Source organism: Vicugna pacos, chromosome 6 (assembly GCF_048564905.1).
Source record: "Vicugna pacos chromosome 6, VicPac4, whole genome shotgun sequence".
NCBI lineage: Eukaryota > Metazoa > Chordata > Mammalia > Artiodactyla > Camelidae > Vicugna > Vicugna pacos.
In genome coordinates this window covers 22,237,999-22,250,394 of record NC_132992.1, presented here as the reverse complement: position 1 = coordinate 22,250,394, position 12,396 = coordinate 22,237,999, and the positions used below count along the sequence as shown (strand labels likewise).

General features: G+C 41.5%; 1 protein-coding gene across 2 annotated transcripts in view; it reads right to left on the bottom strand.

The window, feature by feature from the left end:
• Positions 1-12,396, bottom strand: part of VPS39 (VPS39 subunit of HOPS complex) — a 38,866-nt gene that overhangs the window by 4,992 nt on the left and 21,478 nt on the right. For both annotated transcript variants that reach the window (XM_072962614.1, XM_072962615.1), the window contains 9 exons: positions 10,396-10,525; positions 5,472-5,614; positions 3,439-3,582; positions 2,909-3,050; positions 2,689-2,775; positions 2,278-2,351; positions 1,848-1,946; positions 1,114-1,231; positions 503-631 (listed from right to left, as the gene is read on the bottom strand). In XM_072962614.1, the coding sequence (XP_072818715.1) occupies positions 503-631; positions 1,114-1,231; positions 1,848-1,946; positions 2,278-2,351; positions 2,689-2,775; positions 2,909-3,050; positions 3,439-3,582; positions 5,472-5,614; positions 10,396-10,525 (1,066 nt within the window). The remainder of the gene's footprint in view (positions 1-502; positions 632-1,113; positions 1,232-1,847; positions 1,947-2,277; positions 2,352-2,688; positions 2,776-2,908; positions 3,051-3,438; positions 3,583-5,471; positions 5,615-10,395; positions 10,526-12,396) is intronic.

Here is a 12,396-nt window from a genome sequence, read left to right as displayed (position 1 = left end):
GACGGGAGGGGTGGAGGGAGCTGTTTTAGGAAGTGCTTTATTCCCTTTTTTGTGATCACTTACAAATGGGGTAAGAACACCCGACCATCAGCCAAGTGCACAATAAGCAGCTGCAACATACCAAGCACTTAAGCTAAGGTAAGCGCACACCTGGTCTCTGCGCTCACGGAGTTTATACATCAGACAGACACGTCTTTTTCACACAAATTATGGCACATTACAAAAACTGCTGAACAATGAACTTGGCCAAGAATATGTACTGACGCAATAAACAGGTTTCAACCTGGCCATCGCTTAACATGTGGTTCACACCCAAAAGAGACACCTCTTAGTCAGGTTACAAAAGAGAGTCTTCAGAGGGGCCAGAACAGGAGCTCACCCTGAAACACATGCTTGTCCCAGGCCCACCAACTTGGAGGGCTGGGGAGCTGGTAAGAGGGAAAGATCAGTTCCTGCATTTCCTTCTGCTGAAGTGGCTTCTGGACCTAAGCCAGACACTCACCATCAAAAGGAAAATCACAGATGAGCCGGCCTGGATCATAGTAGCTGGAAATTTCCAGGAACATCAAGAGCTTCTGTCGGTATTCTCCCAGCTCCCCCTCCTCCTCTCCAGCGGGGACTGGAGTTTTGCCTTTAAGGGAAACCAAGCTCAACGTGAACGGATGCTGTCGGGAAGCAATGGGGGGGTCGTCAAAAAAGATGAGGGGGTGGGGTTCAATGATGCCACCACAGTGGTCAGAAAGGGTCTCTGTGATGGTTTTTTGTGGACTTCACTTATTTTCTGGTCTTTAAGTGGCCCCAAAACATCAGCTTGAGGTGGAAAAAAAAAAAAAAAACCAAGCTGCTTAGAGAACCACTTTGATAAATAAACCTGTTTCTTATCAGCACAGCTGTCATTCTGCAGACAGATCAGCTTCCTCCTCCTCCCAGGGTGCCACCCAGAGAGGCTCAGAGATGCCTCGATCCAGACACAAGCTCCTGAGTCTCTCGTGCTGGGCAGTTAGCTGCCCTGGCTCCTCTGAGGCACCTCCTGCCCACCTGGGCCTATGGAGAAGCTCGGGTCCCAGCTCACCTCTAAGGCCCAGGGCCACCTGGCTTTCTGAGGACTGGTACCTGCAGGGAAGGAAAGGAGATACTCCTTCATCAGACCTTGCACCTTTTCACAGTACAGCTGGATCAGGCAGTTGTGGAACCGAGAGCCTGTCTCCTCCCAAACATGGATGATGTGTTCCTGAGGGGAGACACACGGGTCTGCCTGGTACCCTCCATGCCGTGACCCAGCCCAGTCTCCCAAGTTCCCTCACATTTTTAAGGGCCGACAGTTCCCATCCAGATTGTCCCCTAATTAAGCCATACAGATCACCGAAGGATAGTTCTAAAACCACTGGGAAATTTCATAGTACAACCCAGCAATATCAAGAATTACTGTCTTAGATTTCCAATCTAAGCTCCTTTATTAATTTTGTCTCTCAATCCTCCAAATCAGCCCCTGTAATTAAGGTTAAACATTTGCATTCTGGTACTTAAGACTGATCTGGTTGTCCTCTGGTCACAGCTGAGTCTGGCCGTACAAATATGGCTTTGAAATGTTCTTCTTGAACATCATTCTCTTTTATCCCTCTGTACGTTACCTAGATTTAGAAGGTAGCATCAAAAAGTGACATTTCCAGCTTGGTCTACTGGGATCTCTTTCTTCAGAGAAGATTTAAAGAACCCTCTTCCTTACATTCCTTCCAGTCCCCAAGGGACACAAACCCCAATCTGAACTTGCTAATCAGTGACTCATACCATCCTGGATCCAGGGTTTGGGTTTGAAGCTTTTTAGTTCAGACCAAAAAATAGCTTACCAGATACGGAATAGCCAGGCCCTTAAAATTCTCCACTAAGAAGCCAAGCACTCGGTCTCGTGGCAGAGACTCCACCTCTGGGAGGTCTTCAGTAAATATCTGTTGGAACAGAATCTGAGTTCCAGCATCTGAGAGCAATTCTTCCAAATGCACATGCACACACATATAGGGTCAAGTGGACAGACACTGAAGCAGGAAAGCACACAAGAGGGCATCTGTAGCCAGTTAGTGTGGGGCAGACTAGCTTTCAGGTCCCCTGACGTCTGTGCAAGGCTCTTTCCACTCCACTGTTGTCTCATGTTTCCCATTCTACTCTTGGAAACACCAGGGAAACTGCATGACTCCTTCCACCCCTCCGTTCACCACTGTCCTATGTAGAATCAGGACCAAATGTGGTGCCAGATAAATCCAAGGGACTCCCATGACCTACCTTCAGGCCATCCTCTGGGAAGTCTCTCAGCACCCACACCGAGTAGGAAAAAATCAAATGCAGGTTTTCTGTGCCTAGAGGGAAAAATAAGACTTGTCAGCAGATGAAGCCCACCCACCCTGCCCACAGGACTGGGAGGGCAGGTGCCCAGGCTGCCTCAGGATTTATCTTTCAGTAAAGATAGCTCTGTTGGAGTACCAGTTGCTCAGGGCTGCTCGGGCTGACCAGGTTGGCTACACACCACGGTCCTGTCACGGTTCCACCACTAGGGGACTTTCACCCCAGCTGGAGGCACCATGTTGGGTAAACAAAGGTAGGGATGGGACTGACTAGCCAGAATCAGAAGAGGAGAGAGATCAGGCCCACCTGCACACAGTCCCTTCCCCGCCCCTCTCCACAAGCCGGACTTACCCAGATGCTGCAGGTACTGCACCGTCCTCTCGTGGCCTTTCAGAGGGGAGTTTGCTTTCTTGGACTGGTCCACCAGCACCTGCAGAGCTGGCCACGGAGCCCAAAAACAAGATCATGAGCCCCTTCCAGAAGGCCCATCTCCATGGCAGAGTCATCGCACCTCAGTAGGCTTCCCTCGTCAACATACAAGAGACCCTCCCGATCAAAGATACCCCATCACCTTTCTCATGGAGCCCCTTCTTCTCGTACAGGATTATCAGTTCACTGTACTTGTGAGCCTTCTTCAGCACATGTTCACTCTCTTCGATGTGGCAGTGATTGTTCTCCAGGCGCAGCAAGGGGGCCACCAGGGCCACGTTCGTCTGCAGAGAAGGCAGGACTTCAGCAGGACCTGCTTCCTGGGGGGCCCCACCCTTTCCCAGCACAGTTTATGCTCTTTCACACAACATGTTTTAAGGGTTTTTTTGAGGGGAGGGCAGAGGAAGTGAACATTTTCTTTGAGGAAATACTATCCTGTTCACCTTGTAGCACTAACCCCAATCCTAGCAGAGAAGACCAGCCCACTGTAAGGTCCTGTGTAAGTACCTTGCCTTAGCCCCTCAATTCCAAGAAGCTCACAGATGTCAGGCCAAGAGGAGGTGGTTTCCGTCATCAAAGACTTCACTCCTACCATCACAGACCCCAGCGTGGCACCTTCCCAGTTTCAGGGGGCTGGGGGACCGTGGGTACCCGAGTGTGTGGAGAACTCACATGGAGGTAACACTTGAGCAGGGTGGTGTCAATGATCTGCAGCAGCTTCTTCTTGGATTTGATGGTAGGAGTGCCTTCCATGAGCGGGGAGGTGCTGGACTGGTGATCGGAGTCATTCAGCTTCTTTACCAGTTGGCTTCGTTTCTGGAAAGGCCAAAAATGTAGGGTCCAAGGCCAGGACTAAATCTTCCTTTATCACCTGAGCTACCAGGCAATTCCAAATACCTCCAAATCAGCTCACCTAGCTACCCTGATCTCACATTAGCATTCAGTTTTTATCAGGGATCAAAGTGGATGACTGACAAACTGCCAGACACAATAACAATTATTTATTGAGAATTTACTACAGACCAGACACTATGCCAAGCACTTTATATATTATCCTATTTTAAACCTAAAACAAACACAATTATTAGTACCCCCATCTTACATGTGCAGAATCCAAGGCATAGATGCTAGACACCTCATACATGGCCAAGTGGCAGATTTCAAATTAAGTCCTGATTCCAAAGTCTAAGTTCTTTTATTCTTTTTTAAACCAACTTTATTGGGATATAAGTTACATGCAATAAAATGTACCCTTTAAAAGTATATTCATTTTGACAGATATACACATGCATGTAACCACCCCTCCAATCAAGGAACAGAACATTTCTGTTATCCCAGAGGGTACCCTTGTGCTCTTCCCTAAGAATCTCACCCACTCCCCCGCCACTGATCTGATTTCTATCACTAGGGATGTACCTCTCCTAGAACTTCATGTAAATGGAATCATCCAGTCTGTACTATTTTGTGTCTGGTTTCACATGTGTTACCATCTCTGTGGCACAATGCCGGTGGCAGTTACCTTCACACACTGCAAGTGTCAGAGGAGACCAGGGAAGAACGTGTGCTTAGAGTCCTAAAGCTAAGATAACTGCAAACAGGGGGTCTTCTGCGATGTCTCGGGCTTGGGAGACTTTCTGCCCTGGAAACCTTCTTCGCTCGGCACATGGGCTGTGCTGTGTACAGACAGAGGCAAGTTTGTGTGCTCTCTGCAGGCTGCCAGCCACAGCTGGGCACCTCTGGTGCCTGATGTCAAGGAAGTGCCCAGGGTACACATGCCTGACTGGGCCTGCAAGACACTCACTGGCCCGGGAGCAGGTTGTGGGAAGCTGGCTTACAGTTTTCCTGGCAATACTTCTCATGCCAATCTGGGGACCCCTTATAACAAATCTGCAGACCACTTACGGGAAAAAATAGTAAGTTCTCTGACTCTGAGTAGGTACACAGGAAATAAATAATAACCTTCTGCAAAGAAATTTAGGGTTCAGAGGCTTCAATGGAGATATTAGTTTTAGTGCTGACTCGAAAATTTCATTTATCTGCCCATAACAGTAAATTGGAAACAATTTAAGTCTAAATACTCCCCCTAAAAAACCTGTTATAGAAGGATATTTAATGACAGGGAAGGACTTTCCTAATACATAAAAGTAAAAGTAAGCTATAAAATAATATATAGTTTGATATCCATTGGTAATAAATAAACCAATTAATAAATAAACAAAAACTATTCACGATTACATATAAAAGTCTGGAAAAATGACACTAAAATGTCAGTTACTTTTCTCTGGGTGGTAGAGTTATAGGTGATTTTTATTTTTGCTTTATACTTTTCTGTGTTTTCCAAGTTTTCTGCATAGAGTAGATATTTTCTCCCCTAAGTATGTATGTTCCAAAAAAGTTTGGTTCAAAAAACTTATTCTTTTCTATCAACTAAACTTTTTTCTTTTTAGTTCCTCTAATAGCTTAGTATGAATTTACCAGGAACTGAGTGTGTTTCCTAGTATCAGGATTTGGCAAAAAAGAATTCAGTGCTATCGTTAAGCAGAAAGATGAAGCAGAAACAAATGAGGCCCCCTGCCTCCAACTTCTATAGTGTTCATTTATGGAATACCTGTGGCATTACAGACTGCCCTCAATGCGCTGCTATAGAGAAGCAGGTACTGGAACTCCCAGGGAAACTCTTCCACACACTTCTGTATCAGACCTACCTGCGTCAGGTAGTCAATCAGAGCCAAGTGAGCCTTCTCCAGTTCAGCCCCAGAGAGCACAGGCAGTGGGTTAGGATACTGCAGCTGCTTCCTGTAGTCCGTGGGCAGCAGGTCAGGGTACAGACCCATCACATGGGTAGGATCTGCATGGATTCCCCAGAAAGGAACACAGCAATTTAAGGATAAACTGAAACAAGACTAGTACTACAGCAAAATAAGTTTCAGACTGATTTTTTTTAAAGGAATAACTCCAGGTTCATAAAAACCCAATGAATCATACACATATAATTTGAGCGCTATTTTTATATTTATATGTATATTTCGCTGAAACATTACAAAAGTGGCACGACTCTATATTCCAACACATACATAGAATTAGAATTGAAAATTCACTAACTTGCTAAAAGTAGGGGAGAAAAAGATTTCCCAAGGGGAAACTTGTAAGACACTGAAGTTGAAAAGATCAACAGATATAATATTTTTAAAATGTCAAAAAGGAATATTAGTAAAACAAAAAGATCATGTAACAGGCTGGGGAATATATCTGCAGCACATATGGCAAGAGGATAACAGGTCGATTAACAAGAAACAAATTCCCACAAATTGGTAAAAAAAAAAAAGATTTCATTTGATTAAAGGGCAAAAGACATGAACAACTGACAAAAGAAGAATACACATTAAGTGGGAAAATGTTCTGCTACATTAAGAATCAAAGCAGTATACATTAGAAATGTCAAAGAGGTAACAGTTTTATATCCATTTAATTACTTAAAACCTTATTTTTATATGACACTACCTAGTACTTGCAATACTGTGAAACTAAATCACTCTTACATTGCTAAGGCAAAAATGCTGCTACTTCAATAAGGAAAAAAAGCACTTGGACCAACTAATCTCACTTCTAGGAGTGTATCCTCAAAAACAATCCAAAAGATGCGGGAGCGGGGCAGGGTCAATGCACCCAGTGAAAACCCCAGTCACTGCCTACTCCAGCCATAGCCAGCCTAACAAAGCCATCCAGCACATGTGGCTCCTACGCAAAGCCATATCTTCAAGACCGGGAAAAGTAACTGTTATGTCTAATTTATGGAAACAAACACAGAAAGTCAAACAAACTGAGAAGACAGAGGAATATGTTCCAAACAAAGGAACAAGATAAAGTCTTAGGAAAAAACCTGGATGGAATGGAGAGAAGCAATTTACATGATAAAGAGTTTAAAGTAATAGCCATAATGATGCTCAACGAAACGCAGGAGAAGAATGGAGGAACACAGTGAGAACTTTAACAAAGAGAAAGTGTAAGAAAGCAAGCGTCAGAGCTGAAGAATATAATGACTGAAATGAAAAATACACCAGGGGGAATCAGTAACAGATTACATGATACAAAAGAACACATTAATGATCTGGAAGATAGAACAGTGAAAATTACCCGGGCAGAACAGCAAAAAGGAAAAAGAACTAAAAAATATGAAGACAGTTTAAAGGACCCTCTGGAACATCAAGCATACAAACATTCACATTATAGGGGTCCCAGAAAGAGAAGGAAGGGGCAGAAAACTTATTTGAAGAAATGATAGCTGAAAACTTTCCTAACCTGGGGAAGGAAACAGATATCCAGGTCCAGGAAGCACAGAGAATTTGAAACAATATTAACTCAAAGAGATCCACACTAAGACATATAAGTGAAGTGGCAAAAGTTAAAAATAAAGAGAATTTTAAAGACAGCAAGAGAATAACAACTGGTCACATACAACGGAACCCCTATGAGGCTATCAGTTGATTTTCCAGCACAAACTTTCTGGGCCAGAAGGGTGGAATGATATATTTAAAGTGCTGAAATTAAAAAAACTTACAACCAAGAATACCCAGCAGGGTTCTCATTCAGAATTAGAGGAGAGATAAAGAATTTCCTAGACAAGCAAAAACTAAGAATTTATCACTACCAAGCGGACCTTACAAAAAATGTCAGAATCTTCAATAAATGGAAAAGTAAGGGTCACAGTTAGAAATAAGAACATATATGAAAGGAAAAAAATCTCACTAGTAAAAGCAAATACATAGTAAAGGCAGTGGATCAGTTACTTAAAAGGCTAGTGTGAAGGTTAAAAGACAAAAGTCATAAAATCAACTGCAAATACAGTAAGTAGTTAATTGATTCACAAAGTGAAAAGATGTAATATTATAACGTCAAAAACAAAATTTGCAGGGAGGGGTTAAAAATACTGCTTTTAGAATGCTTTCGAACTTAAAGTGAGTAGCAGCTTAAAATAAACTTCTGTATATATTGACTGATATATACAAACCTCATGGTAACCACAAACCAAAAACCTACAATAGATACACAAAAAAACAAAGAGAAAGGAACCCAAAGATAACACTAAAGAAAATAAACCACAAGGGAAGGGGCTAAAAGAAGAAACAGAGAAGAACTACAAAAACAACCAGAAAATCATTTACAAAATGGCAGTAAGTACATACCTATCAATAATCACTTTAGATATAAATGGACTAAATGTTCCAATCAAAAGACACAGGGTGGTTGAGTGAATAAAAAAAACAAGACCCATATATATGCCACCTACAAGAGACTCACTTCAGATCTAAAGACACACAGAGACTAAAAGTGAAAGGGTGGAAAAGACATTCCACGCAAAGGGAAACAAAAAGAAAGCTGGAGTAGCAATACTTAAATCAGACAAAGTATACTTTAAAACAAAGTCTATAACAAAGACAAAGAAGAGGTCATGATAATAAGGGTCAATCCAAGAAGAGAATATAACATTAATAATATTTATGCACCCAACATAGAAGCACCTAAATATATAAAGCAGATATGAACAGATATAAAGGAAGAAATTAACAGTAATACAATAATAGCAGGGGACTTTAATATCCCATTAACATCAGTGGATAGATCATCCAGACAGAATCAATAAGGAAACACTGACCTTAAATAAGACATTAGCCCAAATGCACTTGATATATAAAGAATATTCCATCCAAAATCTGCAGAAGAGACATTCTTTTCAAATGTATAAGTAACATCCTTCAGGGCAGATTGCACGCTAGGCCACAAAACAAATTCAAGTTTGAAATTATATCTAGCATCTTTTCTGACCTGGCGTTTTTGGATTACTGATTCAATTTCATTACTAGTAATCAGTCTGTTCAGATTTTATATTTCTTCCTTATTCAGTCTTAGACAATTGTATGTTTCTAGGAATTTATTCATTTCTTCTGGGTTTCCCAATTTACTGGTATATAATTGTCCATAGTAGTCTCATGATTGATTGTATTTCTGTGGTATTGGCTGTAACTTCTCCTCTTTCATTTCTGATTTTATTTATTTGGGCCCTTCCTCTTTTTATCTTGATGAGTCTGGCAAACAGTTTAGCAATTTTGTTTATCCTTCCAAAGAACCAGCTCTTACTTCCGTTGATCTTTTCTGGTTCTCCCCACCCTTGGCCACTATTTCATTTATTTATGCTCCAGTTTATATTACTTCCTTCCTTCTAGTAACTTTGGGCTTTGTTTTCTTTTCCTGGTTCTTTCAGATGTAAAGTTAGATGATTTATTTGAGATTTTTCTTATTTTCTGAGTTAAGTCTGCATTGCTATGAACTTCCCTCTTAGAATTGCTTTTGTTGTGTCCCCTAAATTTTAGAAAGTTGTGTTTCCATTTTTGCTTTTCTGCAAGATATTTTAGTTCTGTCTTTGGTTTCTTAATTGACCCATTGGTTGTTTAGTACCATGTTGTTTAGTCTCCATGTATTCGTGTTTTTTTCTAGTTCTCTTCCTGTAATTGGCTTCTAAGTTTCATACTTTTGCAACTCAACATCAAAAAAACCCCAAACAACCCAATTAAAAAATGGGCACAGGACCTGAAGAAACATTTTTCCAAAGAAGACATACAGATGGCCGACAAGCACATGAAAAGACACTCAACATCACTCATCATCAGGGAAATGCTAATCTCCATTAATTAAATGCTGTCCCCCATTAATTTTGTAGGTTCCTCCACCTGCCATTCCCCTAATATTCAAATAAACCATGCTTAATTTAACCAGATACTGCTTAAATTACCCAGAATTGATCTCCCTTGCTCACAACAAAGAACCTTAACTGTAAAGGGAGTTACCACAGATCTTGATTGGCCAATGTCAAGGGAAGGTGGGAAAAAGGCAAAACAAAAAAGAAGGAGTCAAACCAAGTATATATAGACTGATCTAAATTAAGTAAAAGTGGAATATACCCAAATGAAAAATTTAATACTAATAATACCAGCAAATACCTGGCATTCATTAAGTACCACACATTGTTCTAAGCACTTTAAATAAACTTCACAGCAACACTTTGAGATGAGTAGTATTATTCCCCTTGTTTTGCAGAGGAGAGAACTGAAGCACAGAGAGGTTCAGTAACTCTGTCTGAGGTTGAGCAGTCTGACTCCCGTGTACCAGCTCCTCACCACAATGCTCTAATGTCCAGAGAGTTTTTAGGACACTGAGTTTTTAGGACACTTTTGGAAAGGCTTTGCAGCACTGCCCTACTCAAAATGACCTACTGTTGAATCCTACTAAGCTCAGGTCACTGACTTCTGTCCAGAAAAGGATTCAATAATGACTAGATGATCAAAGGTACATGTGTTGACCTGAATGCCTTTCTGTCACCTTCCTCTAATGACAGGGGCAAACTGTCCTGGAAAACAGGAAATCTGAATTCATGGGTGAAACCAGAATGATAAGACAAGGACTGTAAATCTGTAGCCACATGGCCACCCACGGGATCCTGCTAGGTGTGAGGATCAATTTAGATGAGTATAAACATTTCCCGTTCTCAGAAGTCTGGTATCATTTCTCCCTGTCCTTTCCAGTTTCCCTTCCCTTGACTTAGTTTCTTATCCCAACACCATACACACTTGTTACCTGTGCCAAGCTTAGCAAAGACCTGCATGGACTCATCAAAACGCTTCTGGCAAAAGAGGTTGAAGGCATACAAGTTCTTGATGTGATGTATCTGTTGCTGCTTTTCACTGTCAGAATCATCTTTCATTTCCTAATAAAAGAGCAAAACAGGTAGAAGCTCACTCACTCAATAAATATTTATTCAGTATATATTAGGTTTCAGACAATATCCGAGGACATGCATGTACCAAAGTGTACAAAGCGGTCACATGGCGTCTGCCCTCACAGACTACCCTTACATTCTAATCATAGGATTGATAAGTAACAATTAAAATACAACAAGCTTTCTACAAAATACCTGACCAGTACTCCTGAAAACTGTCAAGGTCATGAAAAACAAGTTAAGATTAAGACACTGTCACAGACACAGATTAAGGATTTGTGACAGCTAAATACAATGTGATTTCTGGATTTGAACTTGAAACAGAAAAATGCACATTAATGGGAAAACTGGCGAAATCCGAATCAAGTCTAGAGTTTAGTTTAAAAACAAAAAAATCACAACAGAACAGGGTGAGTGGTGACAGAAGTACATGGTGGGGGTATTCAGTCTAGTCTGAATGGTGGGTCCAGAAAGGCTTCCAGGAGGAATGTAAACTGAGACACAAAGGATGAGCTGGAGTTAGCCTGTCCCGGCAGGGGACAGACAGGAGGGGCCCAGAGGCCAGCACATGTGCCAGGCCCTAAAATGGCAGCGAGAGAGCACGGTGTGCTCAAGAAATGAAGACATTTCACATAGCTGGCACAGTTGAGAAAGGTCCTGTTGATATTAAAAGCCAAATTAATACAGCTACTTATTATCTCTGTTTCTTCCTTTAACTATTTTTCCCCCTTAACATCTTTTTATGCCAATCTTTACCACATTTAATTTCTTCCTTCAAAATGTCTCTCAGTGTTTTCCCTTCCTTTCTTTTCCTTTTCCATTGCTGTCACCCTAGTCTGGACCATCACCAGCACACGGTCGCACCTGGGCTAAGTTCTCCTGCTTGGTGCTTTATAGGCTCTCAGAGCCTGGCCTTCTGATCTGGGTTATTCCCAGACGTTCAAGCCACACCCTCCATGCCAGTCAAGATGGGCTCCAAGCGTCCTGGAAATACTTGTCTCCACACTTGTTTTCACTTCTTTAACTTCATCGAGCTCTGTAACTCTCCCCATTTCCTGCTCCTGCTCTTATTTACACTTAAAGGGTCCAACCTTAGGATGTCTTTTCCAGCCCAATTCCAAAGTTTAGTAGGGAATTGCCCTCTGAAAGTTTCATGTATGTTCTCTGATTTATTTAAATAAAAGATAGGTCCCTGAAGAGCTAAGATGATATCAAGCAAGCTTCTTTCATCACAGAGCAGAATACCTGGTGAGTACAAGCATAGAAAGAGAAGGGAAAGTGGAAACCCACTTCCATCTTCCTTACAGATGATTAAAAGAGACAACCTACAGGAGGGGGATCCCTGAAAAGACCCAAGACCTTCCTGTTAAGAAAAAAATATACTAAAAAAGCTATGTGCTACTACTACTCTTTTTATAAAGTTCAAAAACTACATACATATTCAAGTACACAAATATATGTAAAAGATTCAACAAAAATTTTTGAAGGGCATGATAAACACAACAGTTAGGGTAATGGCTGTGTCTGGAGGGTAGGCAGAGGGATAGGATGGGGAGGAACATGGAGGCTATATAAGTTATTTTGGGGGGCAGGAGGTGGGTTCATGGGGATTCATTATTTTTAAAATGAAAATAAAATAATTTAGAGCAACAGATGAGTGGGGGGAAAAGTAAGATGCTGAAATTTAATGCCCCAAGAAACAATCTTTATGGGAGATTAAATGTGTCTAACCATTAAGACTGGATTTGGGGGGAGAGGGTACAGCTCAGTGATAGAGTGCATACTTAGCATGCAAGAGGTCCTGGCTTCAATCCCAAGAACCTCCATTAAAATAAACAAATAACAAAAGCCTAATTACC